This window comes from Branchiostoma belcheri, unplaced genomic scaffold, assembly GCF_001625305.1.
Source record: "Branchiostoma belcheri isolate BF01 breed outbred unplaced genomic scaffold, Haploidv18h27 scaffold8, whole genome shotgun sequence".
Classification (NCBI taxonomy): domain Eukaryota; kingdom Metazoa; phylum Chordata; class Leptocardii; order Amphioxiformes; family Branchiostomatidae; genus Branchiostoma; species Branchiostoma belcheri.
Window position 1 is genome coordinate 2,640,765 of NW_017804464.1, and position 27,738 is coordinate 2,668,502.

The window sequence follows — 27,738 nt, forward strand, 5'->3', positions numbered from 1 at the left end:
GAATTTATTCTACAGGCAACCCGTATCATTTGACAAGAGCAAGATGGCTGCCCCCATGCGATTTTGTCGTCTGACTTGGGGACGGAAGTTTTTGCCGTTTCAAGCCTTTGCCACGGGCGGCACTCCGTTCCGAGCCTTACAGACCTGCTCGTGTGCTTGTAGTGGAGAGAAGGAGAATGACTTACAAGAGAATCCTTTCTTCTCAAAGTATAAAAACAAGATTGACCACTTCAGAAAGTAGGTAACGTTACCAGACGTGGGGAGGGGGGCATAACTCAACCCGAAGTCGTCACATCTACTAAGCTGCAATGTGGATTGCTGTTGCTTTAAATCTTTTCAATGAATCTGTCTTTTCCTCCGTATCATATCATCGTCAAATTATGCAAAATCTCATGAATCTCTGAACCAAGATCTCAAAGTCAAACTACTAAGTAACTATATACTAAATTTTGACAGAAATCAAAATACGTCCAAGGTGGTTTAGTATTTGACCTCCTTGGTCGTGACATAGGGCAACTTGTACAGTAACATACATTGATGCATGCTCTTCATAAGTTGAGACATTGGGGGGGCTGCTATTGAGATGTTTTGGAAGATGGCTTTCCAGTTCAAAGTGACAAGAATTATGTGTAACAAACATTATATCCATAATCATAAATGATATTTTTCAGAGAAAACCCTGGCGAGTATGAGATGTTTATCCAGGATAAGAAGGACAGACAAAAAAAGAAGCTTGAAGATGCTGCTGCTAACAAGGAAGCCATTAAGGAGCAGGTAGATTCTTATGATTGATTTACACCGAAAGACTTGTCTTGTTTTGGTTACTTTTGTCATCCATCTTGTAAATGTATTGCTGTTCCTCTGTTTATTCTAAATGTATTGTTATATTTGTTGTTGTGTTTTTTTATGTCATATCTGCTTCTCTCCTGTAGATGGACTGGATGGGTAGCAATCCACGGTTTTCCCAGAATGCACAGCAGGAAGCACAACCTTCTCCTGGCAGCTTCTCCATGGCAGGTGCCAAGGTACACCTGTAAAAACCACCTGTCAAACCACCTGATTCCCCATGCTGTAGATTTTAGTCTGTCATCACAATATACCCCATACACATCCTCCGGCATGGTTCGACAGAATATCATTTTGTACATATATTGCATTTGTCACTTTTGTCAGTCAAGATGTTGGAGTGCCCAATTTATGAAATCATCTGTTAATACAGAAGCTGGACTCTGTGCTGAGAACTGACCTCATCCAGGACAAAACAGCAGAGGAAATAGGGAAGGTGAGGAAAAAAATTGTCTGAAATTGTGAAAAATTGAGTGTGACAAATTGAGAGAATATTTACTTTCAGATAACTGAGAAATGAATTGGTGTAAACTAAGGATGTCAAACTGCACCAAATCTAAAAATAGAATCACCATTAAGATAGCTGCTACTAGCATGGCAACTATATATAATGGTCTCAAACGCTATTCTATAATGAAAGTACAGAGAAGTGTTGTTCCAAGTGAAGACTCAGTCCTTTCCTTCCCTGCAGATCTGGACAGACTACCATGCCCAGAAGGATGCTGTGTGTGCAGTCATCCCTGTAAGTTATATATAAATATCTCAAGCCATTCTCTGCTGATTTCTGTTACCATGTTTGTGATACAGAGATGGTGTCACTGTAGGGTGAAGGCTAAATGAAAAGAACAAAAATCTTTAAATGACCTGGTCGTGATGCAGAGAAATTTTGTTTTTAAAAGGACCTATTTCCATGCTCGAGTTTCTTTGTCTTTAACTGTTTTTTTTACTGTTTTATTACAGAAAGACACATATGCTTTGCTGCATGCCAGGACAAACATGTGCCCAACGGTAAGTGAAAAAGGCAAGAGGCTGTTGTAGGGTTTTCACCGACCCCAGATCTTATCTGTCATCTTGCTTTAGCAAACCAATGTTCTTTGCCTGGGATGATTTGATCTACAATATAATGTAATTCTAATAATAATTAATGTTTTTCCATATTGGATACTAAGTTTGGTCTGTCCCCCTCCACAGTTTCTGCTGCCCATGCCCAGGGAGCAGGGATACGAGTTCTTCCTGCTGCAGTTCTCAGGCCATGAGTGCCACTTCACACCCCTCATCAGCTTCCAGGTCAGCAGGGTGAATGGAGGAATGAATGGATGGGTGGATGGACTGTTGCATTGATTGATCTATGAATGAAATATTTGCAAGACACATTGACAAAGATGTCAAATAGGGTCAAGATTACAACAGTAGAAGAAATGAAATCTTTTTGAATTTCTGTGATATATGAAGTTCTTTTATCAATAAATTCTCGACTCTCCTTTCTGACAGGCTCACAAAGAGAATGCCCCCAGTTGTATCCAGATGGTTCACTATCCTGACCTTGCAGATAAGAAGGGTAAGAATCTCAGTCAGATCAACATTTAAAATCTGTTTGTAGGATTTGCTCATCCAGATTGTGCAAACGAGCACATTTATGTTCATGGACTGTTTGACATACTAGTACATTTTTCAATACTTTAGGAGACTGAACTGATATTATCTTTTCATCTTTTCCTGGTCAGGTATTGTACTTATGAGGGCAGAGGTGGACACAAAAATACTGGTAAGGGCGATTTTTTTCCTGTTAATTAGGTTATATCAGGTACATGTACTTCATCTGATTCTTTGCCACTACAAAGGTTTTTAGGGCTAACTTGACAAAACATAAAGGTAGTTGACTCTAAATTCTATGAAATATGATTTTTCCAGTGTCTTTGTAGATATATGATAATTTAAGTGTTTCATTTTGATCTCTTCCCAGACCACAGTAGAAGCTAAATTTCTGGTTGACCAGATGACCATGTACTACACGGCCAGGACTGACCAGAGGTTCAGCATTGTCCGGAACTTCACGGTCAAGCCGACAGAGTTTGACCACATGGTGCTGATCAGGGAGCTGGAGTCTATAGGCTCAGCATCAGAGCAGAAAGCAAACAAGACTGACTGATGGAGTGAAGTACAGACTGTCTGTTTTTAAATGTTTGTTCTGTTTGTTCACTTAACGAGTAAAGCACCTTTTAAAAAGTGTACAGATCCAGTTGTACATCAATGTACAGTCACACCATACCCCTACTCTTTATCAATAGGCTTGGTGGGATCTTTAAGTTGCCCACCTCAAAACATGGAACCTTTGCTTTACGTAATCTCCAAGCAGATCCCTTTCAGTGGCAAGAGAATATCCATTGGCCAGAGGAGTATGGTGGCTAATTAATGGACACGCCTCTGACTCATTTTCACCAGAATCAAGTGAGGAAATTTACACTTGCATCACCAGCTTATTTTACTTGTCTGTGCATGTGGTTTTTCTGCGCCCCCCCCTCCCCCTTGCTTCACTGCAAACTCGAAATACTGCGAATGCCTCCTTTCCTCTCTATTGCGAAAAGCTGCCACATGGCTAAACAAGCTACCAAGACTAAATAAAGGCTTTGATTGATTGATTGATAGATCTACATGTAGTTACTGCTACAGTAACTGAAATAAATCCAAGCTGCTGTAATGGTTTTACACAAGGTCATTTTGTACTGATAATTGTAAACCAAATTTAATGTATTTTAAATATCAACAAATCTTGCTTCCAATGTATATAACTTTGTTCAAGGACATTATATAGACCTGAGAGAATTGATGCAGTGGTCAATAAACAGTCAATATTACTGTACGATACAACTCTTTATTTCAACTGTGTTGACTGAAACTGAATCAGTATTCAAAGGAAAGCGTACTACTCGCAATAGGAAATTTTACACAGGTTCATTATAGGACTATTCTATAGCGTTGATTTTTTTATTTAGAAAACTCAAACATTTGGAAACCTTTACAGTTACTGGGTTATCATCAAAGTGTACATTGAGAAATACAAATCTATAAAGTTAGTTAGCAGTATGTTTGATTCTAGAATCTGTCCAAGAGAACAGAATTTATCATTCATTGATAAAATACACATAGTGTATGTCTTGTAAAATGTACCCCAAAAGACATGGCACATTTCTTAGCAGTTCATCTGCAATGTTGATGCTGAATGAGAGCACTGCCAGGTGCCTTGTTGCACACCTGTGTGTGGTCTTTACCTGGTCATAGGGCTGATGTTGCAGTTGTCCAGGATTCCACAGCTGCAAACATTGTGAGGAAAAAGGTCAATTTGAGTTGGTGGCATCTAACACAGAGAAATACTAGCCCAGTGTCCAAACCTATTTTAACTGTCAAGTCTCTTTCGTCTTCACTGTAAATAAAGGAGCTAAAATAGGTTTGGACACTAGGCTAAAGAAATACTACAGAAAAGAATAAATCATACGAGGGAAAGCAATATATTTCATCCCTACCATGGTATGGACTGAAATATTAGTAACCAATTTCAAGGAAGTTTCACTTACCTGCAAGATGTTCAGGTAAGACAGGGTCCCACCTTTCTTCATCATACTTTTTGTCACACAGTGAGACGACAACAGCAATTACCATGATCTTGATAAACTGCAGGATTAGTAGATCCTAATGATGTTGAGTGGAGTAAAAAAGACATGGTAAATGCAAAGATTTGAATGCTGATACATTTCAGTGGTGTTATCTACATTTTGTACATAAGCTCGAAGAAATTTTACATATAGGGGAAGCTGGAGAATAACTTTAATGTCATCTCCAGCTTAATGTAAAATGATAAGAATAACATACTCAAATGTTTTGATGCCATGTACAAGCAAAGATTTTAATAGCTGTTCAGTAACTATTCATGACTCACCTGTAAAAAGGCGACTCCAATGGATACCAGCCAGCTCAAAGCCTCTTGTTGTCCAAAGTTGATCCCATAAGAAATGGCGATAAATGCCGCTGCACCACAGGTGGCAAACGCTAGGACCCATACCAGCTGCGAACATCTCCGTGAAGACAGTCTGCAGCATGTACTGGATTTTGGTTAAACGAGACAAAGTCAAGCTTCTGTTTTGCTGAAACCAGACTTAATGCTGCCCTGTTCAACAATATCTTTGTTGTGGATGGACGTATAAGCGCAACGCTTAGATTGAACCTATTTTTACATGATCACTAGTGTTGTGTGGCACATCATACATGTAGTTGAAGCGACATCTTAAAACAAGAAGCTGCGATGGGAAATTTTGGAAATTCGACTTCTTGACAACTCACCTGCAACAGCAGCTGCAGGAAGCCCCATCTTTCGTTTTCGCATTTTTCCTCTTTTGCCAGTCATCACCGCTAACACTGCCTTTTGCAGAATGCCAATCGGTAAGTTCAACCTCTTCTTTTTCCGCATCTCTGTTTTCCACATCAACCACGTCCTTGCTGTAGATTGACTTGATTGCTTTCTTTTCTACATCATCATTTCTGCCACAACAATGAGACTCTTCAGTTCTTTCCTTAGTGTTTGCAGTGGACTTGAAGAAAGCTGTGATGAGGATGCCTATAGCAAAAGCGACAAGGCCTGACTCTACACCAATGATGAGCTGCTTCCACACCAGCTGTAATTCACCAATGATGGAATCTCCAGCTGTTCCTTGGAGAATGATGCCGGCAGCCATTTGACACAGCAGGGTGATGAGACAGCATGTCGCTCGCTGGACTCTCGTAAAGCTGGAAAAGATGTATTGAGTGTCTACCTCGGTCTTAGGTAGGGATATTTTTTTTTCTTTCTAAAGAGATTCTAAAGATTCCCTTAATGTGTTTAAGCCTGAGCATCAGTGTACAAGCACGTCTAACCCTAAAAACATGGAGAACAACAGGCACTAAACTGGATAGATAGTGAGTGTGTGTGTTTGCATGTACACGCATATACCTACAGTAAATGCCCAGTGGTCCCGGACCTTGAATAGAATGTTCATATTACCTGCTTCTTGATGGTCGTGTTAGAACGGAGAACCAGAGGTGATCGTCGTGTAATCCAAAGACGGCTTTAGCCACAAACAGTGGTCCAGCCTGTCGGAGCTCATTCTTTTCTGCCACTGCGAGATGGATCTCCAACTGTAAAAGTGCACACATTTTAATGAGATGGGCTGCTTTTTAACTTACTTATGACACAATATTGTAGTTAGCACCAATGGTAACATTGTGCATGCCATCCTGAATTCAGACCAGGTTTTGTTAAAAAAAACTTTGTTATAATGTCCAATCCACTGTACCTGACTGTCTTGATCCGTCGTTAACCACCTGTTGCAGATGAAGTGCCATCGCTGGTCAGTCTGTAGGTCTCGCACCAGGACACGGCTCAAATACCTGTGTTCAACATTACACAACAAACAGTTCATCTAGCATGCTACTAAAATTGACTGTCATTGATTCAATTTTGGGGGCAATAAGGGATTACTATAGCTAGTATATCTTTTCTACTTCCCACAGTATACACAAAAAAGTGTAAGTATAAAACTGACAGTACAATAGACAGTGTTGCCATCATTTTACTCACCAAGACTGGCTCTTCCTTGTGTTGTTGATCCATATAGCTATCTCTTTGATTTCTCCTAACCAATCATGGGTTGTGATGAGGAAGGAGTCAAAGCTTCCGCGCTGTAAAACCTTCCTATTGGTCAGTGGAGCCGATATTGTATGAAGTTCACTTTCTCCTAGACACAGTTTTGAACAGCAAAAAAAAATGATAGTCAAACATAAGTGGTCCACTTTGGTCAAATAGGAAAGTGAAAGAGTCAGATTATGATACTAAAAACAAGAGTTCCACGATCTCATACCTTCGCCAAATGATGTTAACCCTTGCGGGTGACGAATTCTACAATTTTAATCATTGATTTTGTAAATAAGAGCCTCATTTGCATGGATTATATCAGTTGATCATATTCTCCATCCAATGACAGCCTTATCATAACAAAAAGGCTATCATAGCACTTCCTCATAAATTATGCAAATGAGGCTAGATTTGAATAAATTATGTTTATTGATGTTCACCTTCACTTAACTTCCAAATGTGGCAAGTATGAAATTCAGGGTGCAGCAGTTACAACTATGGAATTATAAGAATTTGCCATTAATTATGCAAATTAGGTCCTCATTTACATAATCTATATCATCAGAATGTTTTTCTCGTTCTCAAGTAGATGTTATAAGTGTTTCATAGTTCTATTATCGAACAAAGCAGATTTATAGAATTTCCTCATTAATTATGCAAATTAGCTCTTGATTTGCATAATTGCCATCTGATTATGTCAAGCATCACTTCAACTACCTACATACCGAAAATCATGACAATACGTCAACCGGTTCTTGAGTTATCGTCCTTCAAATTTTTTTCAACAAATGCTCCTGCAGTTCCAGAACAAGGCGATAGGGGACCCAAACTCATGTCACTTCTTCCCTCTCCCAAGAGCTATCTACCAACCAAAATTCGTGACCCTAGCATGCCCAGAACATGAGATATCAAAACCGGAAGTTCAGCTGCAGTACCTAGGAAAGCCGCCAGGGGGCCCAATATCTAATCATTTCTAGGTCTCATTAAGACCTACCTACCTACCAAGTTTCATTCCAATCCATCAACTGCTTCTCGAGTTATCTTGCTAAACCACACCACACACACACACACACACACACACATACCCACAGACAAACGCTACTGAAAACATAACCTTCTTGGCGAAGGTAACAATCAGCCTCAGCATCAAAGTGCAAGTACGTCTAACCCTCGGAAGCTTCGAAGGCAGGAAACAATAGGCGATAAACCAGACAGTTAATCAAACATCTCACCATTGTCTCCGATCAACCGGATGTTGATGTCTGCTAAGGTCCCAGCATTCCTTCTAAATCCAGTAACGACCATGACATCGTACTGGTAATGGTCTAACGGGTCACACTCTTTCACTGCCATTGTTTCAACCTGGGAGAAACAGGGAGACTCGGGTTGGGGGAACCCCAGATGACAAGAATCGAGTGGAATGAACCATTCTACAAATGTACTTATTTCACCTTATGATATGGGCTTTTCACCTCATGCAGTATTTCACCTTATATGGGCATTTTACCTTATGAAGTATTTCCTTTGCATAGTGAATAAGGAGACTCTTTTTAAACACAACCAAGAAAAATTCGGGAATTCACAACCAAGAGGAATTCAGGAATTGCCCTGAGGAAGATGACAACCTCTTGGCTGTGTGAAAAGAGTCTTTCTTCAGTGACTTACTGACCCGATGAAACGATGCATGGACATTGTTGTTTTTTTTTTCATGTTCATCCCAGACTACTTATGAATGAATCTATTTCTATTTCAGTGGCATTAATCGACCACTGCAACTTGCATGATGATTTCATGATATACCAGCTGAGATGAATGATGATGAACAGTAGACGAATACCCAATGGACCTGATTCTCATAGATGTTGTACATACCATAACTTTATCTCCTTTGTCCTTCAGATACGCCCAACACGCCACTACAATGTACAGCACAAATGCGGAGGCCACAGCAATTGGGATGATAAGAACACCTTCAGCGCCATCTGCTAAGGCCACGTCATTGGGCAGGGAGAAGAAGGTGGAGCCAAACGATGTCAGGTGGTCACAGATGCAGTGTGTGCGGTTAGGCGTGGTCAGTGGTCCAAGCTGGAAGATGAGAAAGGTAATTTTGTTACGATTTTCAATAGTCCTTCAACCTGGTGTTTTGTCACAAGAAGCGAAGTTACCACTTAAACATTTTTAAACAATATACTAGTATGTTGGGGTGTGACCACTGGGGTTCACCTAACAACTACCTAACTGCAACAATGAGGAACCTCTTATTCAATGTTATAAGGTCTCTTGTCAATGATTCTACCAAAGAACATGTAAGACTAAACTTGAAAGACAAAGATAGTCAATTGTTATATCATGTTACCTGGCAGCCATCACGTTGCCACGCTGACGTTGTCTCATCAAAGTAGATACAGCTGCTGGTGAACACCAGTAACTCCAGGTCAAGATCACCTGCAAGTACACGTATAAGGTGAAAAGACACGCAGAACAAACCCTACAAATCTGGTTGGAGGTGACCATTTTCATGAAACACATATCTCTCTCTCTCTCTTGGGGAATGTTTCTCAGTCCACATGCACTCAGAATTCAGCACCAAGGACAGACACTATCAGGTATCTGTTAGTAAGATAATAAGTCCAATTTGAGCATGTCTTCTTACGCGGTAGATCCAACGAAAGCGTTTTTTTAGGCTATTGCAACATTAAACTACATGACTGTATAATCAAACACGTTTTACATTTGCCATGGCCAAGGCAACAGACAGTCTCCAAGCTGATGCTGTAATTTTCCTGGTTTGTTAAAAAGACTGTGCATAACAGGTGGTAACTAAAGAATGTAATAAGGTTTCCTAACCTTTATCTCTGTAGAAGATGCCAAGATGGTACATAGAGGAGCTGTTCAATATGCCAAGCTGCCATAAGTAAGGGTCGGCCGTGATGTTTTGGTTTCCAGCCACTTCAATTGTATAATTAGTCACAACAGGCAGGCTTTGCTTGCTGGTGTAGTCGACTGATGTTGGGTATTGGTCCTCACCCAAGTACATTGTTAGTTCTACATCTGGATTCGATGGTCGTAGAAAGAGGAGGAAGGTTTCATTTTCCTGAAGAGGAAAAAACATCAGAAAGTAAAGAAAGGGTCACTGGTACATGGTCATTCAATATGAAATGAAAGAGTAAGGTAACATTTGACAAGCAAATGCATAATGTTTACCATCACATATGGTCTGCTCTGTTAATTCTTACTCAAATGCATCCATATATATGGTGACAAGGGTCTAAATCCCTTCTGCTATAAAAAAATATTGCAACATGATGTTACCATGAAAACCAGTTACCATGGTGACAGACGTCTGGTTCAGGTCATTGACCTTATTTGTTTGGGGAAAAAGTAGAAGAAACAGAGCAAAAACAATGTTTTCCTTCTGCGAAGGTAAACATACCGTAACAAGGTTTTGCACCTACATGCATATCGGTGGTGTTGAATACTGTGACATCCTGGACTTCTGTAACATCTCCTGATATCCGAATGGTGCTCCAGGAATCGGAGCTATCGTCCCGAGGGAAGATGATGTCAACTGCTTTTGACATGTTCCGTACAGGGATGTTCTGTCCTTCAGATGTGAACTCCAGTGATACAACAGTGTCCTCCAGACTTACGTTAGTAGCCCACTGATACGGGTTATTGCTGAAGTGTGACATCTAAAAGGCACATGCGTTAAAAACAGTGAATGCAAAATCAAACTACCATTATACAAAGTTAAATTTTATGCAGCATGATAGAAGATCTGTCAAACATAAATACCTATCCTATGACGAACCTTACCTATTTCAACGTGAATAGTTATTCAGTAAACAAGAAAAATGTTTTCAATCTCAGTGTCAAACCAAGGAGGTTTAAAATCAACACCTTCTTGATCAAACGAATTCAGTTTAAGTACCCTTCCAAAGTAATGGCACTAGATCATGAACAAAAATTTTACCATCTTTCATTTTGATGTGTTACGACAAAGCAATGCAAATGGCGCTGCTATAACAAAGAAAGGGACTTACATGCATATCAATGACCTGGTCAGGTTGGACGGTGCCGTTGCCGAACAGGTCCTCTGTACTTGGGACTGAGAACAAACTCCCAAAATCCTCCTGCACATACGCGCCCGCACGGAAATCCCGGCATTCCTCGCGCAGCAGCATGATAGCGAGGCTTGGGGTGGTCAGTACCTTGGGTGCCTCACCGGGGACTTTCGTGGCGAGGACGACTTGTTTGACGGTAGATATCGTCTGCAGAGACTGCTTCATGACAGCTGAGGACCATGGGGATACCTTCGGCTGAAGACAAAAAGATTTAGATTTCATAATGAGACCAACTGAAGAACAATGACTCACCAGGAATTTTTGACCGAATCACTCTTCATCAGCTTTCTGACCTGAGTGCTGTAGACACGTGACTTTTACCCACATGTGATGTCAGCACTAGGTCAAAGTCGTCGGAAGTTGGTACCGCCAGCATAAATCTTTGTGATGCCCCTAACAGGGAATTTACTTTTGAGTTTAGCAGAGAAATATTTCTTTGTACCTGCTTTGAATCGGGACCTTACCGTGGAATGGTCATGAACTGTGGAGGTTCTCCTGGCAGCTGCTGTGACAACATTAGCCAGGCCGGACAGCAGAGCCTGTGCAGCAGTCTCCACTGTCTGACCGCTAGCTGTTCCATCCTCTGCCTTTACCCGTAGAAATGCTGTCATTTCTGTGAGCTTTGATACAGCCATGTCCTGTTAAACAGGGAATGATAACATTTGCAAAGCAAATGCATAATGTTTACCTTCGCATATAGTTTGTTTTGTTAATTCTTACTCAAACACATTGATATATACGGTGACAGGAGTCTAAATCCCTCCTGCTATTAAATTGCAACATGATGTAGCCCTACACTAGTTACTACGGTGACAGACATCTGGTTCAGGTCATTGACCTTATTTGTTTGAAAAAGAGGAAGAAACTGAGCAATATGTTTTCCTTCGGTATCTAGTAGCTTTTTAAAACCAAATACATGTAGGGCTTTGTTAATACCACAATATACTACAGCTGTCATCATTGCAAGGACAGCACAACAGTTACCTAATACAATGTAGTTCTAGAATGGCATATTGAAAATCACAACAGTCAAATGACGATAGGTTAGTCACAGCCTAAACAACTCAGATGTAAAGGTTGTATAAAGGAACAACAAAGCACCTGTGCGTCTTTTGAAAGCTCTGTGTCATGTCCGGTAAGCTGAGCCATGGCGGTAGCAGTCTGTTGCAGACTGTCCAATGTTGGAATCGGGATCCGGTTCAGACTGGTTATTGCAGCTTTTCGTAGCTGACGTCACATGTAGACAAGAGATATTAAACACTTTACATACAGGTACAGTGGTTGGCAGTACTTTCAGCGTAAATGAATTGAGAGGCCAAGAGCCATCATTAGATATCTAGCTCAACGCCAAACGGCATGTTTCAATGCCAAACACTTAAGGATGGGACTCGATTTAGATTACAATAGTACGCAACAATGCTCGCAGAAACCCATAGACGTTCCAGAACAAAATGGATTGGGACATTTGTTACAGAACACTACCAACAAAGGCTTCGGATATTCTTCGACTAAACTAGGGAGATGACTGTATGATATACCATTATGATTTAGGATCTACCATTATGATGTAGGATCTACCATTATGATGTAGGACCTGCCATTATGATGTAGGATCTACCATTATGATGTAGGATCTACCATTATGATGTAGGATCTACCATTATGATTTAGGATCTACCATTATGATGTTGGATCTACCATCATGATGTAGGATCTACCATTATGATGTAGGATCTACCATTATGATGTAGGATCTACCATTATGATGTAGGATCTACCATTATGATGTTGGATCTACCATTATGATGTTGGATCTACCATCATGATGTAGGATCTACCATTATGATGTAGGATCTACCATTATGATGTAGGATCTACCATTATGATGAAAGGTGATGTATAAGGCCTGATGTTAACAGTGAATGATGACTATAGGTGTCTACAGCATGCATGGCTTACTAGATGGCCGCGATGTATGCATTGTTACCTGTTCCCTGTCCTCCTGGTCAGCGGCTGTGTCCCTGTCTAGTGTAGAGCTGACAGAGGTAAGCAGCCGGACAGCCGCCTGACTGTTACCGGCCTGCAGTAGCCTATCGACCATGGATTCCGTGGTGGTGAGAACAGTGGATACATTTTCCTTAGCTTCTCTCTCTAAAACCTGAGGACAATAGACATCACTTGAATCATTACCTCTATGAAAAATGGAGGTATTGTTTTTGTGTCTGTCGGTGTTTCTGCAACTTTGTGGTCAGCATAACTTTAGAAGGCCTTTATGGATTGTGATGATATTTGGTATGTTGGTTCTTGGTGGAAGACAAAGGTCAAGGTCGAATATGGGCCTCATGTTGGCTGACCTTGGTACTGCAGCAGAACTTCCGTTTTTTTGTATCTTTTGTACTGACAATGCTGTGATCTTGACTTTTTGGTGACAGATAGCTTTTCCTGTCAGGAAAAAGTGGTGTGGGTTTTGTCCCCCTAGCAAGTTGTTTCATATGAGTTTGCGCTGTTTATGTCACAACTGAGAACGTTATCCTACAAAGATCGACAATGTTACCAGTTCGTGTTAAGTGAACTGTGTAGATGTAAAGAGGTTCTCCTGTCTTCACTAATTAATAACCATCCTACAAAAGTACACTAGCCAGAATCTGATACTCGTCAGTTATAACATGGAGACCATTTCGTAAAACGGGGCGTATTTCTGTATGTGTACTATCACCAGTATCCATCTATTAAATGTACAACATAAGCATTAAATGTAGAACATTAGTTGTAGAACATTAAATGTAGAACATAAGATACATGTGATGAAGGGAAAGTGGTGAAAAATTTCTGCATCACCATTGCATTTGTTGTAGTCTCCGTACTTGCTCCAAAAGAGTCTGTGACTTGGACAGCGATGGTGACCACATAGTCGCTGTCCTGGTCTCCAACAGGCAGATACAGTGGCGATGAGGTGCTGTCAGTACCGTAGTAGACCATTGTACCTAACAGTAACACAGATATTTCATATTACATCATGAGGTAAAATCGAGTGTTTCAGTGCCATACAAATGTCCAACAGTCTCGGGGAAAAACATGAGGAGGTAAACAATTGGTCAAAAGGTTACTGTACAACTTTAACACAAGAACTGCAACAGGTGCATTTAGATCGTCATAATCAAAGTAACCCCTTACCTTATTTCTCATGAAAGTTCATCTGTGTTGGTAGTTACATGTTTAAAGTTAAAACTTTAGATCCAACACAATGAAGTTCTCTAATCTATTTTCATCAGGGCCCATCACCCTTTACTCAACCACGACGAGGGCCGACATCGTCTAACAAATACCTTGACCCAGTGTTGACGTCACAATTAAAGGAAGTCACATGACAAGCCTAACTGGGTCAGTCTACTGAAGAAGACCAGAGTGACTGGTCGAAAGCTCTTTATTGTGTTGGTTTTAACTTTGAACAAACCCTTACCTTGTTCCCATGCTTTTTTCGGGGTAGCAGCGCCAGAAATAGCTGCAAAGTTGTAAGTAAGAGGCAGGTTTACGTCCAAAAATCCTGTACACGTGACCTGAAACAACGTCTCCATCACGGTCCAGTGTCCGGAGCGACTGTGCACGTTCCCAGGGCTGGCGGTACGTTGGTTGTAAAGCTGTACAGCACATGCGCAGAATCTCCGCTTTTGCTAGACGCTGTTAATTGCGAAGAAAGCAATCATGAATTTGAATTACTCATTAGAAAGGAACATGGCAAAATTGAGCTGTGAGTTTAAAGTTTGAAAGCGATGAATACATGTACATTGTTCATATGTGGCACCTACCGTCAAGTCGTATAGTGTAGTCTTCAGCAACGGCACCGCTAAACGTATTTTTCTGTATAGACAGGTATGTCTTCTGTCTGCCCGTCAGTGTGTCTGTGTCCCAGTCTATCTCCTGCTTACTGTTGGCAGAGTTGTTCACGAAACTCCAGTAATACTGAGTGCAGTCTGTACACATGGCCTTTAGAACTAGACGTTCAGATGGATTCAGATACTGTCTACAATTCTTCACGCATCTGCAATTAAGAAATGTGCAAAACTAGTTAAAACATTCAAAGGCAATACTTTGACCTTACTTGTGAAAAAGTTAAAAATCTGGCCCATCTAAATTCCTTGGAAGTCCAGGATAAAAGTCTAATTATTATGTTTATTTTCGCAGAAGGAAAACATATTGTTTTTGCTGTGTTTCTTCTTCTGCAAACAAATAAGGTCAATGACCTGAACCAGACGTCTGTCACCATGGTAACTTGTGTTGGGTTACATCATGTTGCAATTTTATAGCAGGAGGGATTTAGACTCCTGTCACCTTAAATATGAATGTGTTTGAGTAAGAATTGATAGAGCAGACCATATGCGAAGGTAATCATTATGCATTTGCTTTGCAGATATTACCTTTGTAGTGTTTATTTTACGTAAAGGTGCTTACAATATTCCTTCCAGGGTGGGAGGGGTACCTTCCACCACCACGACTGTCTTCTCCGCGTGCCCACTGGCTTGTCGCCCCGGTTTGGAAACAGTCACTCGAAACACGTACGTTTGTCCCACTAGAAAAGTGTGTGAGAAAATAAAAATCGTGCAACTCTACAGATATATCTAGAGGGTATGTAATATCTTGCCTCTACATGGCATATATAGGTGCTTGGCAGTAGATTGCGTAGAAATTTCGACTTTCATGTGATACCCTGGAAATCATCATGTAGAAAGCCATCACTGAACATCTGTTGATCTGTGTAAAAATCCAGGAAACTTAGAGAGGGGATAATATACATCCTCTCCCAATTACCTTGAATGGTCTATTAATTGCTAATGATATTTACCATCCAGAGTTCCCCCTGGAATGACCAGTACAGGATCCGTGTTGTTCGTTACAGGCCAGCTCTTTCCAGTTCCCAAGCATCCTCCTAGATAAAAGGCGGATTTTCCATGACGTGAGCTTCATTGGGCTAGTTGGTCGCTCTGTACAAACTATATGTCGTTCCTTCTTTTACATATGGTTTTGCATGACGACTGGAGGTGATATTGCTCACGAGTTGCTCTCTACTTCTTCAGACCATTGTTTACAGATTAGCAAAGTCTTTTACTAATTGAACGGAACGGAAAATATATAATTGAGTGAATGTTAAAAACTGCATATGTACAGTATCTGTATCTGTATATGTATAGCCGGTATAACCGCCTTTCGGCGTAACACACCAGCTTCGCAGGCACGCGGCGCGGTGGCAGCTGGCTATATTACACCGATCGACTTGTTACACCTAACCCTTGAACTTCTAGCTCTAGACAGTAATACGGCGGTATCACAGTTGTGGGTGCTCACGTACCTTCCATCCACTCTGCTGAGCCCGTGTCGCTTGGGAAGGTCTCGTTGTCCAGTCGGCACGCCCAGGTGTACGTTAACCCTGAGGTAGACTCTGCTTCAGCCGCGTCCGGATCATATGATGGGGAGGCATCAACTCTGACCGTCGAGTTCCGCCCTGCAAATGGCGAGAACATTATCCCATAAATTCAAGTAGAACAGACAGTAACCACACAAACATTGTAGCGCCTCATGGCTTGATTGATTAAACGACTGTTTAGTTCTACCAAATGTAGAACTGAGCGGTACAAACAGAGTAGCGTCCCATACATGACCTACCTCCTGAACAGTCACTATTTGTGTTAGACACCGTACGTTAAAGTCGTTGTAAATAATGCCTGTGTTAATGCCTGTGTAAATAAATGTAAATAAATGTGTAATGAATTTGCATGTACAACTGGACGCAATTCAGCCTTTGGCTGCAAAGTCCACGTTTTTTTACGAATAAAACACCATTTGATTGATTGATTGATTGATAAACCAAATTGTTCAGGAGATTCTAAAAACAAGTACAACCCAGAGACATCATACTTGTAGGCCTTTGTTCAAGATATGCTTTAAATTTGTGTTTCTTCCTGTTATACTACTCTCCAAGCAGAAGTTGATGGAGGAAGATCGTTACCTTTTAATGTGGCCTGATTTTTTAGTCGCTACCCCCACCTTGGGTCACGCATGGACCCTCTATGGCCAATAGATACTGCCTGGCCAACTTGATACTGTTTTTGCTACCCTAGGATCAGTTAGTTACTTTTTGAAAAAAAATGGCTATTCTATATCTTTAGCAATAACTTTTCTTCAAAAGAAAACCTACCTGTTGATATCAAGGACCCTCCAGAAATTCTTGTGACCAGGGCACTTTCGACGATCTCGAACCACGTGTAGTCCTCATTGCTGATCACCACTTCTGTCTCATTAACCACGTGAACTTCCCTCACGGAAAACTCCAGGATGTACCGTCCGTAATCTAACGTGTGCTTCGGGATGATGATCTCAGTAGTCCCATTGAGTACGTTACTGGTCGCTGCCTCATTTGAAGAATAAGGGATAGATTGCAAGCCTGTTACGGTATAGGCTCTCCACTCAAATGTCCTATCGTTTGCGTCAGTACAGTTTAATTGTACAGTTGCGGCTAGTGCTATGTCTTGGTCTCTTCTATATGTTGTCGGGTTGGCAACCGTGCTAGTCCCGCCATCTTTGATGTCAGCGCTAGGTCTAAAACATGGGATTTGGTGTACAGTGACCAAAGTCTCTGCTTGGGCTGTAGAAATAGGGTTCGTCGCATTAACTTGGACCCGGTATGTGCCGGCGGAGGGATACACGTGGGAGTAGAAGGTGATGTACATGTCTGACAGTTTGAATGGAAAGTTGACGGTTTGAAATGTTGACTCAACTGTGGCGACTGAGTTTGCGTCTTTAGACAGCGGAGCAAGGGTGACCAGATTCCGGTCTTCGTCAGATAACTGTAAAAAAAGAGCAGCAATATTCATCGTTCAAAAAAGTGAAATAATGTACAACCATTGTATCATCATTGTATAACCAGCACTGTATGTTTCCATTTAGATTTAGGTAATGGTTCGTGACACATTATGTCCTTGATGCTGTGGCATTGCCATTACAAGCCTTACCAGTTTCGGAATGCAATGTATGTATGTAATAATACCTGTAATAGAAAGGTACTGTTCGTTCCAGGAGAAGTGGCAAAGACAGCAAACGTCACCGCTTCGCCGAGTAAGACCGGAGCATTGCTGGCCATGTACACATTGGTGATGGTTTCGTATATGTCCACCTGTCAACAGTCACAAAAACATGTCACTATAGTGCTGTGAAATAGCAAATAAACATAACATATCGTGTAGATCAAGACTATTGCAATGGATGAGTCCTTTACGGGAGTCACGTGTTCAAACTGATGGGTCATCCTTACTGAGGAAGATCATAATACGTAAGACCAAAAATGTCACATGGTTTAAGATCTAAACTTGACTCAAATAACCAATGCCTTTACCTGAAATTCGCCGCTCATAACGGCCCAGTGGTTGAAGGCCATTCCGGTGACAGTGTAAGTCCCAACCTCCTCAAATATATGAGACAGCTTCAACTCTTCTCGTATTAGTTCATCATCAATAAACCACCTGAAGGGGGGAAATTAAGACTTTGTAAATGCTAAATTCGACAAATGCCAAATTCGGAAGTTTATCACTGATATGTCAGTGAAACGAAAAAGGAGACTAGAAAGGTCGACATTTGCTTGGGAGCAAATACAGAATATTTCACTCCATCTCCCTCCGACGCAAAAGTGGCCTATTTCATACCTACCCCAGTGCAAAACTGGAAGATTCTCTCATGGTATGGAGTGAAATATAGATAGACTTTACCTTTTCCTCTACATGTAGTATATAGTCGTATTGTATATTTACCAACTCGTGTGCACGTCATTTTCTGTTCCATGGGAGAGCTCGTACTCAAAGTTCAGGGGCATGAGAAGTGGCGGACCCGGGAAGATGCTTTGACCTGGGCCCTGCCCAGTCATATTCACACCTACAAAATATATGAAAACGTTTCAGATCTAAATGTATGATACGTCATCACATTGTGTACTCGTAAAGTGATTCATATTTGGGGTGAGTTTTCGATGACTGCAATTTTAGTTGCTTATACAATCAAACACCAAACGGGAAAAATCTCAAGTTTCCCTTACCTTCGTGTAGCAGCTTTCCGTTGTGGATTCCCGAGAACGCTGAGAAAATGGTGAGGTTCAAGCCATACGGTTCGTAGTCCTGGGTTGCGTAGACTGACCCGTATGCCTCACTAACCTGATGAACATTGATGTAGGCATTGAGCACAGAAATGTAACAGCTGTGAATATTACATGATAGAGCATCGTGTCATAAGTTAATGTTACAGCGGTATGACAAAAATACTAAGGAGCAGAAATATTACGTCTTACCTGGTTGTACACTCGGACGAAAAATGAATACGATCCAGGCAAGTACACGTACAGGATGTAGAATACTGGCAGCGTGGCGTCGTACTGGTCTCCAACGTAGATGCCGACGTCTGGCAGGTATAGGGGGAATGAAAAAAATTCTCTTACATGGCGTGGCAGACCATACCATTACATGTTGCAGCAATTTTCTATGGATCCTTATGGTTTGGAATTTGCATTGTTTGTTGCAATACCTCACTACAATATTTTATATTTTCTAACTCTGGCGATTTTGTTTTAATGTAAGAAATATTCGTACACTACCATCAATGCCGTCACCATAGGACACATCGACGAACAGGTCTGTCGGTAGAGTTGAGTCCAAGAGCAAGACCGTGAACTCGACGGGGTTCGGGGCTTGGGCGGGACTGTTGTCGGTCACAAGGACGCTTGTCACCGGCCACTGAGCCGTTACAGACACGCTCGCAGTCGCCTCGGATAGGATATTTGTCCCGTTAACTACAACGTGGTACTGTCCTTGGTCCTGAAACGTGAGTGTGAATGTCGAGAGGTGGTATTCCGAGAGGTTGTACGGTATAACGCCCTGGTAGGAGGTCAGATTGCCGGCTTGGGTGTAGTCCACTGGAGTTGGTATATCAAAGTGCCCGCCGCCGTTGACGCTGCTCACGTAAGTGGCATTGTAACCCACCTGTCTGGCCAGGACTAGGAATCTAGCCGGGTACTGACACGCCGCGTAGCCTATGGCCGGGGAAACGCCGGAAACCGGAGTGGGGCCGTCAGTTCCAACGTGAAATACGTGTATGCCGTGGATGCAGTCAATAACTCTGAGAGTCAGATTAGCGGAAATCTCAGAGAAATCGTTGGCAGCAGTTGCTGTGACCGTGTACAGACCCTCTGTTAGATTGACGGCAGGAGTCGTGGTGATGCCGTCCAGTAGCCAGGTGACAGTTTCAACCTCTCCCGTTACCTAGGATGATAGAAATTAATTCTAAGGGCACAATTCCGGGCCCGTTTGGGAGTTTCCAGGAACGACAAGAATTATATAAAAGACTCAAACACATAAAGAAGTTAAAGAAAAACTAATCATGTGTACTACAGTATTTGTATATATTGTTGATGTGAATTGCTTGTGTTTCATTCATGCAAACAGCCCGACCGGGCCCCGCGGGCCGGTTTGGAAATGTGCCCTAAACATAAAGCAGAATTATGTGACTTTTTGGTGCCTTGGGAAAACTATGCTCGCCGTCTCAACGTGCTGCTGTATCATAAATATGAATCTTGATACTAGTACGTATCAAACGTCATACAAAAAGAATGTCATTTTAGGGTAATTTAGAAAGACCTGTGAAATAATGATTAGTTAGCATTACCTGTGTGACCGCGAGACTTATTTCGTGATTCGTAGCGAAGTACACCTCCTGTTGGTCAGCAGAACTCAGGGAAGCCTGTACGTGTGCTTGTTGGGTAGCAGAAATAACCAGGGAAGTCAAGGGTTCTGAAAAGTACAGTTAGAGGCGATGAATAGGTGTGTTCTTCGTTGCCTGACATGCAAAAAGTACGAGTCTCCAATAGACAAATAACGCTGGTTCAAAACAGTAAAATATTGCCAAATAGTCAAATAGAGAATATTTGACCTAGAGCTAGCCACAGTAAAGTTCATTTTCTCGCGCAGTGAGGGGAAATTAACCTTCCCGTGGACTGACTCTCCTGACCATTTTCCCCCCGAATTTTACAATCCGTACCCCGATAGGGTGGCCAGATGGAAGCTATCTGCACTGTCGTTTTGAATCTGCGCTAGCTCAGGTACTGATGAATGCCAAATTTCACTTCAATTTGTTCGTAAAGTCTGGTAACGCACCTGTACAGTTCCAACCATTGCTCGCCAGAGAGTAGCCCACATCACAGGAGCAGGTGTAGTTACCGATGTGGTTGTGACAGGTGTGCTCACAGTTGTCTATGTCCAAACTGCACTCATCAACATCTGTAGTTCAAGAATCAGGGAATAATGCATGGTGTTTATTAATGATATTGGAGTTGATTTTTAGCAGAAACAAATTATTACTGTAGAAACTTACAGACAATTCATCTATTTTACCCAGTTGTCATGTACATAGCGTCGAATGGAAAATCTAGTGGACACAGGATAGAGAGGTCACGGGTTCGATTCCTGGCATTCTTCGCTAAAGTTGTTTTACTCGGCTTTTCTTATTCCACCCAGGTGTAAAATGCGTACCTGACTTCGGTTGGGGAGGTAAAAGGTGGTGGAAGGAGAGGGATGGGTTCCGCCTTCCAATACCGTGCTCTAGACGCATGGATTAACAACCCACTGCCGCTAGCTACGACATACTAAAAGCTGAGTTTCCAAGCAGAGGTTCGGGTTTTGGCTTATTTCTGGCGTGTTTTTAGGCTTGTCATCGGGGTTTCTTTTTTGCACTGGATTTTTTTTTCACGCAAACCCAACCCGTTACTGAAGGCTCTGGGACCTTTACCTTTTAACACCTAAATTTTAGTGTCTTTCGAGTCACCTTTTGGTTAATAAACTTTTTAAAAAAAGGACATCTTATGAACAGAAATAAGTGTTGATACTTGCCCACACATGTGCCGCTGTCCATGACGTACCCAGCCCAACAGGAACACGTGAAGCTTCCCGGGACGTTCTCACACACCTGCGCACAGTCGTCAGTACCCAGGCTGCACTCGTCTACGTCTGGGGGCGGGCATTCGACAAAAATAGGTGGCTTAGCTATCTATCAACAAGACTGGCAATGAAAACATGCATGGCGACGGTGGTTCCTGTTAGGGTTATTGTTCGCATGGTACTGCCATGACTTCATGAATTCGAGGAAGCCTTGGTACCCTGCCCTCCCCTGAGTGTATAGTGAACGAGCCGCGGGGTCACCGAAACTGGGGCATCCGGGGCAGACAGGTTTTCCCAAGGGTTTCCAGGAATGTGGGCATGTCAACAAACAGAGATAGGAGACATGCCTGTGGACATTCCATGCCTGTGAACAAAATTCCTGTACGATTCCTAGAATTCTTGCAAATTGCACACAATACTGTACCATTTGGCTCCTCCCTGAGACGTCGCCAAAAGTTGTCTTTTATTTGGAAAGTTGTGCACCAAAGTGGATATGGTGAATAGGAAACAGGTACATGTACACGTATGTCCTACCTATGTGGCACATGGTGCCCTCCCACCCCGCTTCACACCCGCCGCTGCTGCACACGCCGGTGTACCTGCTGCACACATAGATCCCAGAAGCGCAGTGGCACGTCTGCAGGCAGTCCGATCCGTACGTGCCGTACGAACATTCTACAGGGTAGAAAACAGGCCTGCTTTGTGATTCAAATGAAAGCTTATTTCGGCGTATCTAGTAGAACTAGTTATCAGTAGCCTGGTAATTATCTCCTTCTTATCTAGCTTCGGTTTGCTCCTTGCATCCATCCCTAGAAGAGGATGGATACCAAGCTAATACTAGTTATGTTTATCGAAGGAAAACATACTGTTTTTGCTCAGTTTCTTCCTCTTCTTCTTCTCCAAAAAAATAAGGTCAATAACCTGAACCGGACGTCTGTAACCATGGTAACTAGTGTTGGGTTAAATCATGTAACTTTTGTTGCAATTTTATAGCAGGAGGGATTTAGACTCCTGTCACCGTATATATGAATGTGTTTGAGTAAGAATTAACGGAGCAGGCCATATGCGAAGGTAAACATTATGCATTTGCTTTGCAAATGTTACCTTTCTAGTATATTATTGTATCTGTTGCATTCTAGAATATGTTATTCCAAAACGTTTTGGAATAGACCACGTTTTGGAATACAACAGGCGTTCCACTTCGTTTGTCTGTCTGTGTATGTATGAGTTTAGATTGGGTTTTAGGTTTGACGCAAAACACATGATTACAAAATGTGTTGACATGGCTTATGTATATCGTTTTGGAATACAGATGCATACCACTTCGTAGTATTCCAAATCGTGTTTTATAATGGAACACGTTTTAAAATGCAACGGTATCAGTGTAAAAGAACTTTAAGGTCCAAGGACATGAGATAGACTTACGTGCGTTGCAGTTCGATCCTTTGTATCCCGCTATACACCGGCAGCCTAGCGGGTCCGGGCCGCAGACGATCTTGTACTGACAGGTACCGCGGGCACAGCGGCTGATACACGAGTCTCCGAAATAACCAACAGAGCAGCCTTCAAACAAGACACACTTTCATCATTATGTTTACCGAAGGAAATGTTGTTGTTGCTACGTTTCCTCTTCTTCTTCCGTTCCAAACACTACCCTCTGACCTGTCCAATGACCTGATCACGATCCATGGTAACTGGTGTTGGGTTACTTAATGTTGCAATTTTATAGTAGGAGGGATTTTTACTCTCGTCTGACCATATATATAAATGTATTTGAGTAAGAATTAACAGAGCAGACCATATGCAATGGTAAACATTATGCATTCATTCGATTTCGATTGCGTGAGCTAGAAACACACTAGCGTGGTTATTTTCTCCGATTATGTAGTTTTCGCAAAACCGGAGTAACAGTGGCAATCTTTTTTTTCACGTCCTCTGAATTCTGTTTCCCTCCCTTTGACGTTCATTGCTGACTAACATGCTTTACGGCGCCTTGCTTATCAAACATGCTTCTTACCAGTACCATGCAGTTTTGTTACCTAAGTCGCAGTGCAAGCCACCGAACCCAGGCGCACAGATGCACTGTCCCGTCTCGTCATCACAGACTCCGCCGTTGTTACACTCTTCACACGTGGAGGTACAGGCTGGAGGGCCCCACTTGCCTTCAGGACATTCTATAAATCATAGAGAAATTCCCATAAGAGAAGGGCATGGATAAGATAATATCCGATGTGTTTACTGATGTTAATGGCATCCAAACAAATTTCAAGAAATCAGTTTAATATTGACATTTGCTGCCATTGGCATTGCTCCCTGCATCATTTCATGAGGGGTGCCAGAGTATACAGTGCAATTTTACGGAATACACTGCAATTTTACTGAATACCGTACGAATGCACTGCATCCCGTAAAATTGTACTGTATACTAATACTATTGCATGCACTGTATTCAGTAAAAGTGTACTGTATTCCGTAAAATTGCACTGTATTCCGTAATACTCGGCACCCCTGTTCCTACTTGAAACGTTTGAAAGAGCCCACAAACAAGCTACGTAAAACGTCTCGTTCTTTTGTTCTTTACCACTAGAACCAGCTAACGATGTGAAACAAGCAACTGTTCCCGTTATTACATTACATGTTTGCCTCACAGATATCAGTATGCCATGGGAAAGGATAGGTTCAACTGACTACATTGAAAATGACCAGAAAATTGACTTAAAAAATCCAGGTTTACTGCCCTGAAATCGCATTGGATTCCTTTAACACTAGTTTGGTCTGTAATTGAATGGAAAAGTCTATGATCTAAAATGCTGTCCATGAAAACTCACCTCTAACGATGAGCCTCATGATGCCTTGCTTGCGGTCGCTGTACCTGCCCGTGTAGTAACACTCGTACAGGCCCTCGTCCGACATCTTGGGAAAGATAAAGGAAATACAGCAAAAAACAATATTAGCGTTGTATTATGTAATACATGACAATTACTGCCAGCTTCTACTACGGGCTTCTGTCTTTAGTTTGACTGGCGTTAAACTCAACAAGACATGAAGGGTTATCTGATCTTGGTTTTCAGGTCCTGTGTACTCTCTCAATGACAGTGAACGGAATTGTTGTTTTAACTACGGCTGACCTGAACATTCACAATGGCCAGGTCGCAATCCGTGTAGGTCCCGGGAAGCACTGAGCCGTCCTTCCTCCACTCTGTAGTACCGTCGTGGCCGCCAGGGGGCGGGTTGTACTCAAACATGGACAGCGTCGCGTTTTCGTTGATGTTGACCGTGACAGAGAACGAATTCGGGTGGAAGTAAGCTGCGATGGAAGAGAACCTGCTGTAACCAATTTACGCCATAGCTGGGCCTCGATAACGTTCGGTAGGGTGTTCTGGTCCGTGTGATAACTAGCCTTATGTCCTACCTGGGCCGCGATTACGTTCGATACGGGTGTTCCGGCCCGTGTGGTAACTAGCGGTACGGCCCGGGGCTTCTTAACGCGTACGGCCCGGGGCTTCCAAATGTTCCATAGAACGATTCGAACGCGTTTCGCCCTAACCGCGTGCAACGCTTTCGAAAATTCGAATGCAAAATTCGGACGTTGGAATTGATGTTGTTGCACTTTTTGGGTTTAAGGACACCAACTTTCTGCTCATTTTGCATTGAAAGGCGTGTTTTCTTGGGTGGGTATGACATAAATAAAATACAACACGGTGTATTCCGCATCACCCTCGGTCCCAGCCCTCCCGCGGATCGGATCTCCCTCCGGCCTTCGGGCGATCCGACGCGCGGTCGGGCTGGTACCTCGGGCGATACGGAATACCCCGTGTTGTATTCTATATTTATATCATACCCGGGCCGTGATAACCTTCGATAACGGTGCTCCGGACCGGGCCATATATATACTTTACGGTACGGCCCGGGCTTCCATGACTTCCATAGAACAATTCGAACGCGTTTCGCCCTATCCGCGTGAGTCGCTTTCGAAAATTCGAATACAGAATTCGGACGTTGGAATATTGATGTTGCTACATTTTTGTTGGTTTACGGACACCAAATTTTGGTTCATTTTGCATTGAAAGGCGCGTTTTGTTAGGTGGGTATGGGGTAAATAAAACACAACACGTTGAACACGGTGTATTCCGCATCTCCCTCGGTCCCAGCCCTACCGCGAGTCGGATCGCCCTTCGGCCGTCGGGCTAGTACCTCGGGCGATACGGAATACCTCGTGTTGTATTCTATATATACATCAAACAAATCATGTTTATCTATCAACACATGGAAGCCTTCGGTCTATTCTAGCCCCTTACCTCTGGTAAGAATCGTAAGACCGATGACTTCACGAGTTAGACCATGCCGAGTCGTCTTACAGGAGAAGGCGTTGACTCGAAAGTTCCCGGCGTCGTCAAACAGCCTGAGCCCGTATCTACTGTCTGTGTGACCGATACTGCTGTAGTGAACTCCGTCCGTTAGGTAATCTATGCTGGTGCCGTAACCTGAAAAATTAGTATTTGGAATTAGACCCTAGACTTTACTAGGTGTACAAGCTCTGGCCATGGTAGGGAATCGGGGCATCTTTTCTGTGGTATTCACAGCAGGCTCAAAGTACCAAGAAATGTCACACTCTCTTTTTTCACAAGAACAATTTGGTAGACTAGTGAACTGCTACGCTTACCAGCAGCGTGCAGTAGCTGGGATTCGAACCCTCGACTTTCAGTTCCAAAAGCAGCGGCGTTTACCACTCCTGCTGCATTTCAAAATGTTCAAAAACCGTTCGCAAAGATGAATTGCGCAACAGATGATGTTCAATGATGTCACATTTGCTCTAACCTGTGTCCAACTTGATGCCGACATGGTAGCCATTGATCAATGTCAGATCCCCCAAGGAAGGCCTGCAAAGGGTTTCCGTGTGATCTGTACGCGTCACGTCAACTCTGGGATACTGCATCTCCACATACAGATCCACCTTCGGGCCTGAGGAAGCCAGAAAAAACATAACATACATGAGAAACAAAATCAAATGTCGCGGGTACCAGGGGTCTCCCCAGAAATTCTTAGGGGAGAGCGGCTCCCTAATCGGTTGATGAAAAATCAGCGAATTTTTATAATCATCAATGACTAAGAGAAAACCCTAACATTTGGGTGAGGTGCTAGGATTTGGGGGAGAGCTTCTATCTAGAGTTCTGCTTCTCGCCGCTATATGTAACGTGGTGTGGTATATACGTAGGTGGCGCTTTTGCAAGCGAGAACACAATCCCAAACATATGGCTGAGTAATGTACCATGACGCCTGCTTTGTGGTTAAGACTTACCATGACAGAACCAGCCGTTATCGTGCAGTGTGTACCCCTCCCAACAGGAGCAGGTAAAACTGCCCTCTGTGTTAGTGCAGACTTGGGCACAGTTGTCACTCCCCTCCGCACATTCATCTACATCTGTAGTAACGTTACAGAGAAACAAAGTTCAGATCATACAAGGGTTTAGTCTCTACCAGGCTAACTACGCTGGCTATATATATAGGAGAACATTTGCCAGGGGAATTTGGACGCCTTGGGGTTTGACTGGCGGAAAGAACAAGTTGGACCTTCCGCGGACTGACACTTCTGGCCAAATTTATTCTTCTTTTTGGTGAATTCTACGATCCGTATTCCCGTAGAAAAGCCTGGTGAAGGCTACAAGGTTTTCACCATGAGAATAAAAGTGAGAACAAAACTGTTCAAAACAGTTTCTTCCTTTACAAACGGAGTATATACATACAGCAGGAGAGTAACAAAAGAATTAATTTCTGAAGCTCCCTAATTTGACCTTGACCTTTGAATTATTTACCTGAGATTGCGACGTGAAACAGCATCGTAAGAAGGGCCGCCAGGAAGACACCCCGCAGCGCATCTTTAAGTGGATAAGTCATCTTATATTGAGGGAATGAATGTCTGTGGTTTCTATAGGGACAGGTGTCTTTAACAATGTCCTCCCCGAACGTCACAACAGTCTCGTTCCACCATTGTTTCGTCTGGTAGTACGGCGTTCGAAAATTCGAACGGCCGAACTTCGAACAGCGTTCGCACCGCGCTGTTCTATGACTACGTCACTTCCCATGTAGATCCCATCTAGAGCATGATTTGAAGTATGATAGGTGTGGTATAAAGTTACGCATA

The 27,738-nt window shown here is 42.5% G+C and overlaps 3 protein-coding genes across 3 annotated transcripts; 1 reads left to right on the top strand and 2 right to left on the bottom strand.

Moving 5' to 3' along the window:
- Window positions 1-4: 4 nt before the first annotated feature.
- On the top strand, window positions 5-3,709 carry LOC109486417 (ATP synthase mitochondrial F1 complex assembly factor 1-like). The gene is made up of 10 exons (XM_019790251.1): window positions 5-237; window positions 672-774; window positions 933-1,025; window positions 1,220-1,282; window positions 1,538-1,588; window positions 1,807-1,854; window positions 2,038-2,133; window positions 2,338-2,404; window positions 2,571-2,611; window positions 2,810-3,709. Exons 1-10 carry the CDS (start codon window positions 44-46, stop codon window positions 2,993-2,995), a joined length of 942 nt encoding a protein of 313 aa, XP_019645810.1. The 5' UTR covers window positions 5-43; the 3' UTR covers window positions 2,996-3,709.
- A 73-nt stretch (window positions 3,710-3,782) lies between these two features.
- LOC109486041 (polycystic kidney disease protein 1-like 2) lies at window positions 3,783-14,355 on the bottom strand. Its single transcript, XM_019789733.1, has 18 exons — window positions 14,093-14,355; window positions 13,471-13,616; window positions 12,620-12,790; window positions 11,734-11,859; window positions 11,097-11,270; window positions 10,552-10,827; window positions 9,964-10,200; window positions 9,356-9,602; window positions 8,865-8,953; window positions 8,381-8,593; window positions 7,741-7,870; window positions 6,455-6,611; window positions 6,171-6,264; window positions 5,879-6,012; window positions 5,182-5,625; window positions 4,781-4,943; window positions 4,419-4,533; window positions 3,783-4,157 (listed from the first exon to the last, which is right to left on the bottom strand). The coding sequence occupies exons 1-18, from the start codon at window positions 14,205-14,207 to the stop codon at window positions 4,120-4,122; spliced, it is 3,069 nt and encodes a 1,022-aa protein (XP_019645292.1). The 5' UTR covers window positions 14,208-14,355; the 3' UTR covers window positions 3,783-4,119.
- A 6,426-nt stretch (window positions 14,356-20,781) lies between these two features.
- On the bottom strand, window positions 20,782-27,573 carry LOC109486042 (multiple epidermal growth factor-like domains protein 6). Its single transcript, XM_019789735.1, has 11 exons — window positions 27,410-27,573; window positions 26,896-27,018; window positions 26,415-26,558; window positions 25,955-26,080; window positions 24,725-24,903; window positions 24,425-24,509; window positions 23,636-23,770; window positions 23,022-23,159; window positions 22,131-22,271; window positions 21,555-21,665; window positions 20,782-20,939 (listed from the first exon to the last, which is right to left on the bottom strand). Exons 1-11 carry the CDS (start codon window positions 27,489-27,491, stop codon window positions 20,782-20,784), a joined length of 1,422 nt encoding a protein of 473 aa, XP_019645294.1. The 5' UTR covers window positions 27,492-27,573.
- Window positions 27,574-27,738: the final 165 nt, after the last annotated feature.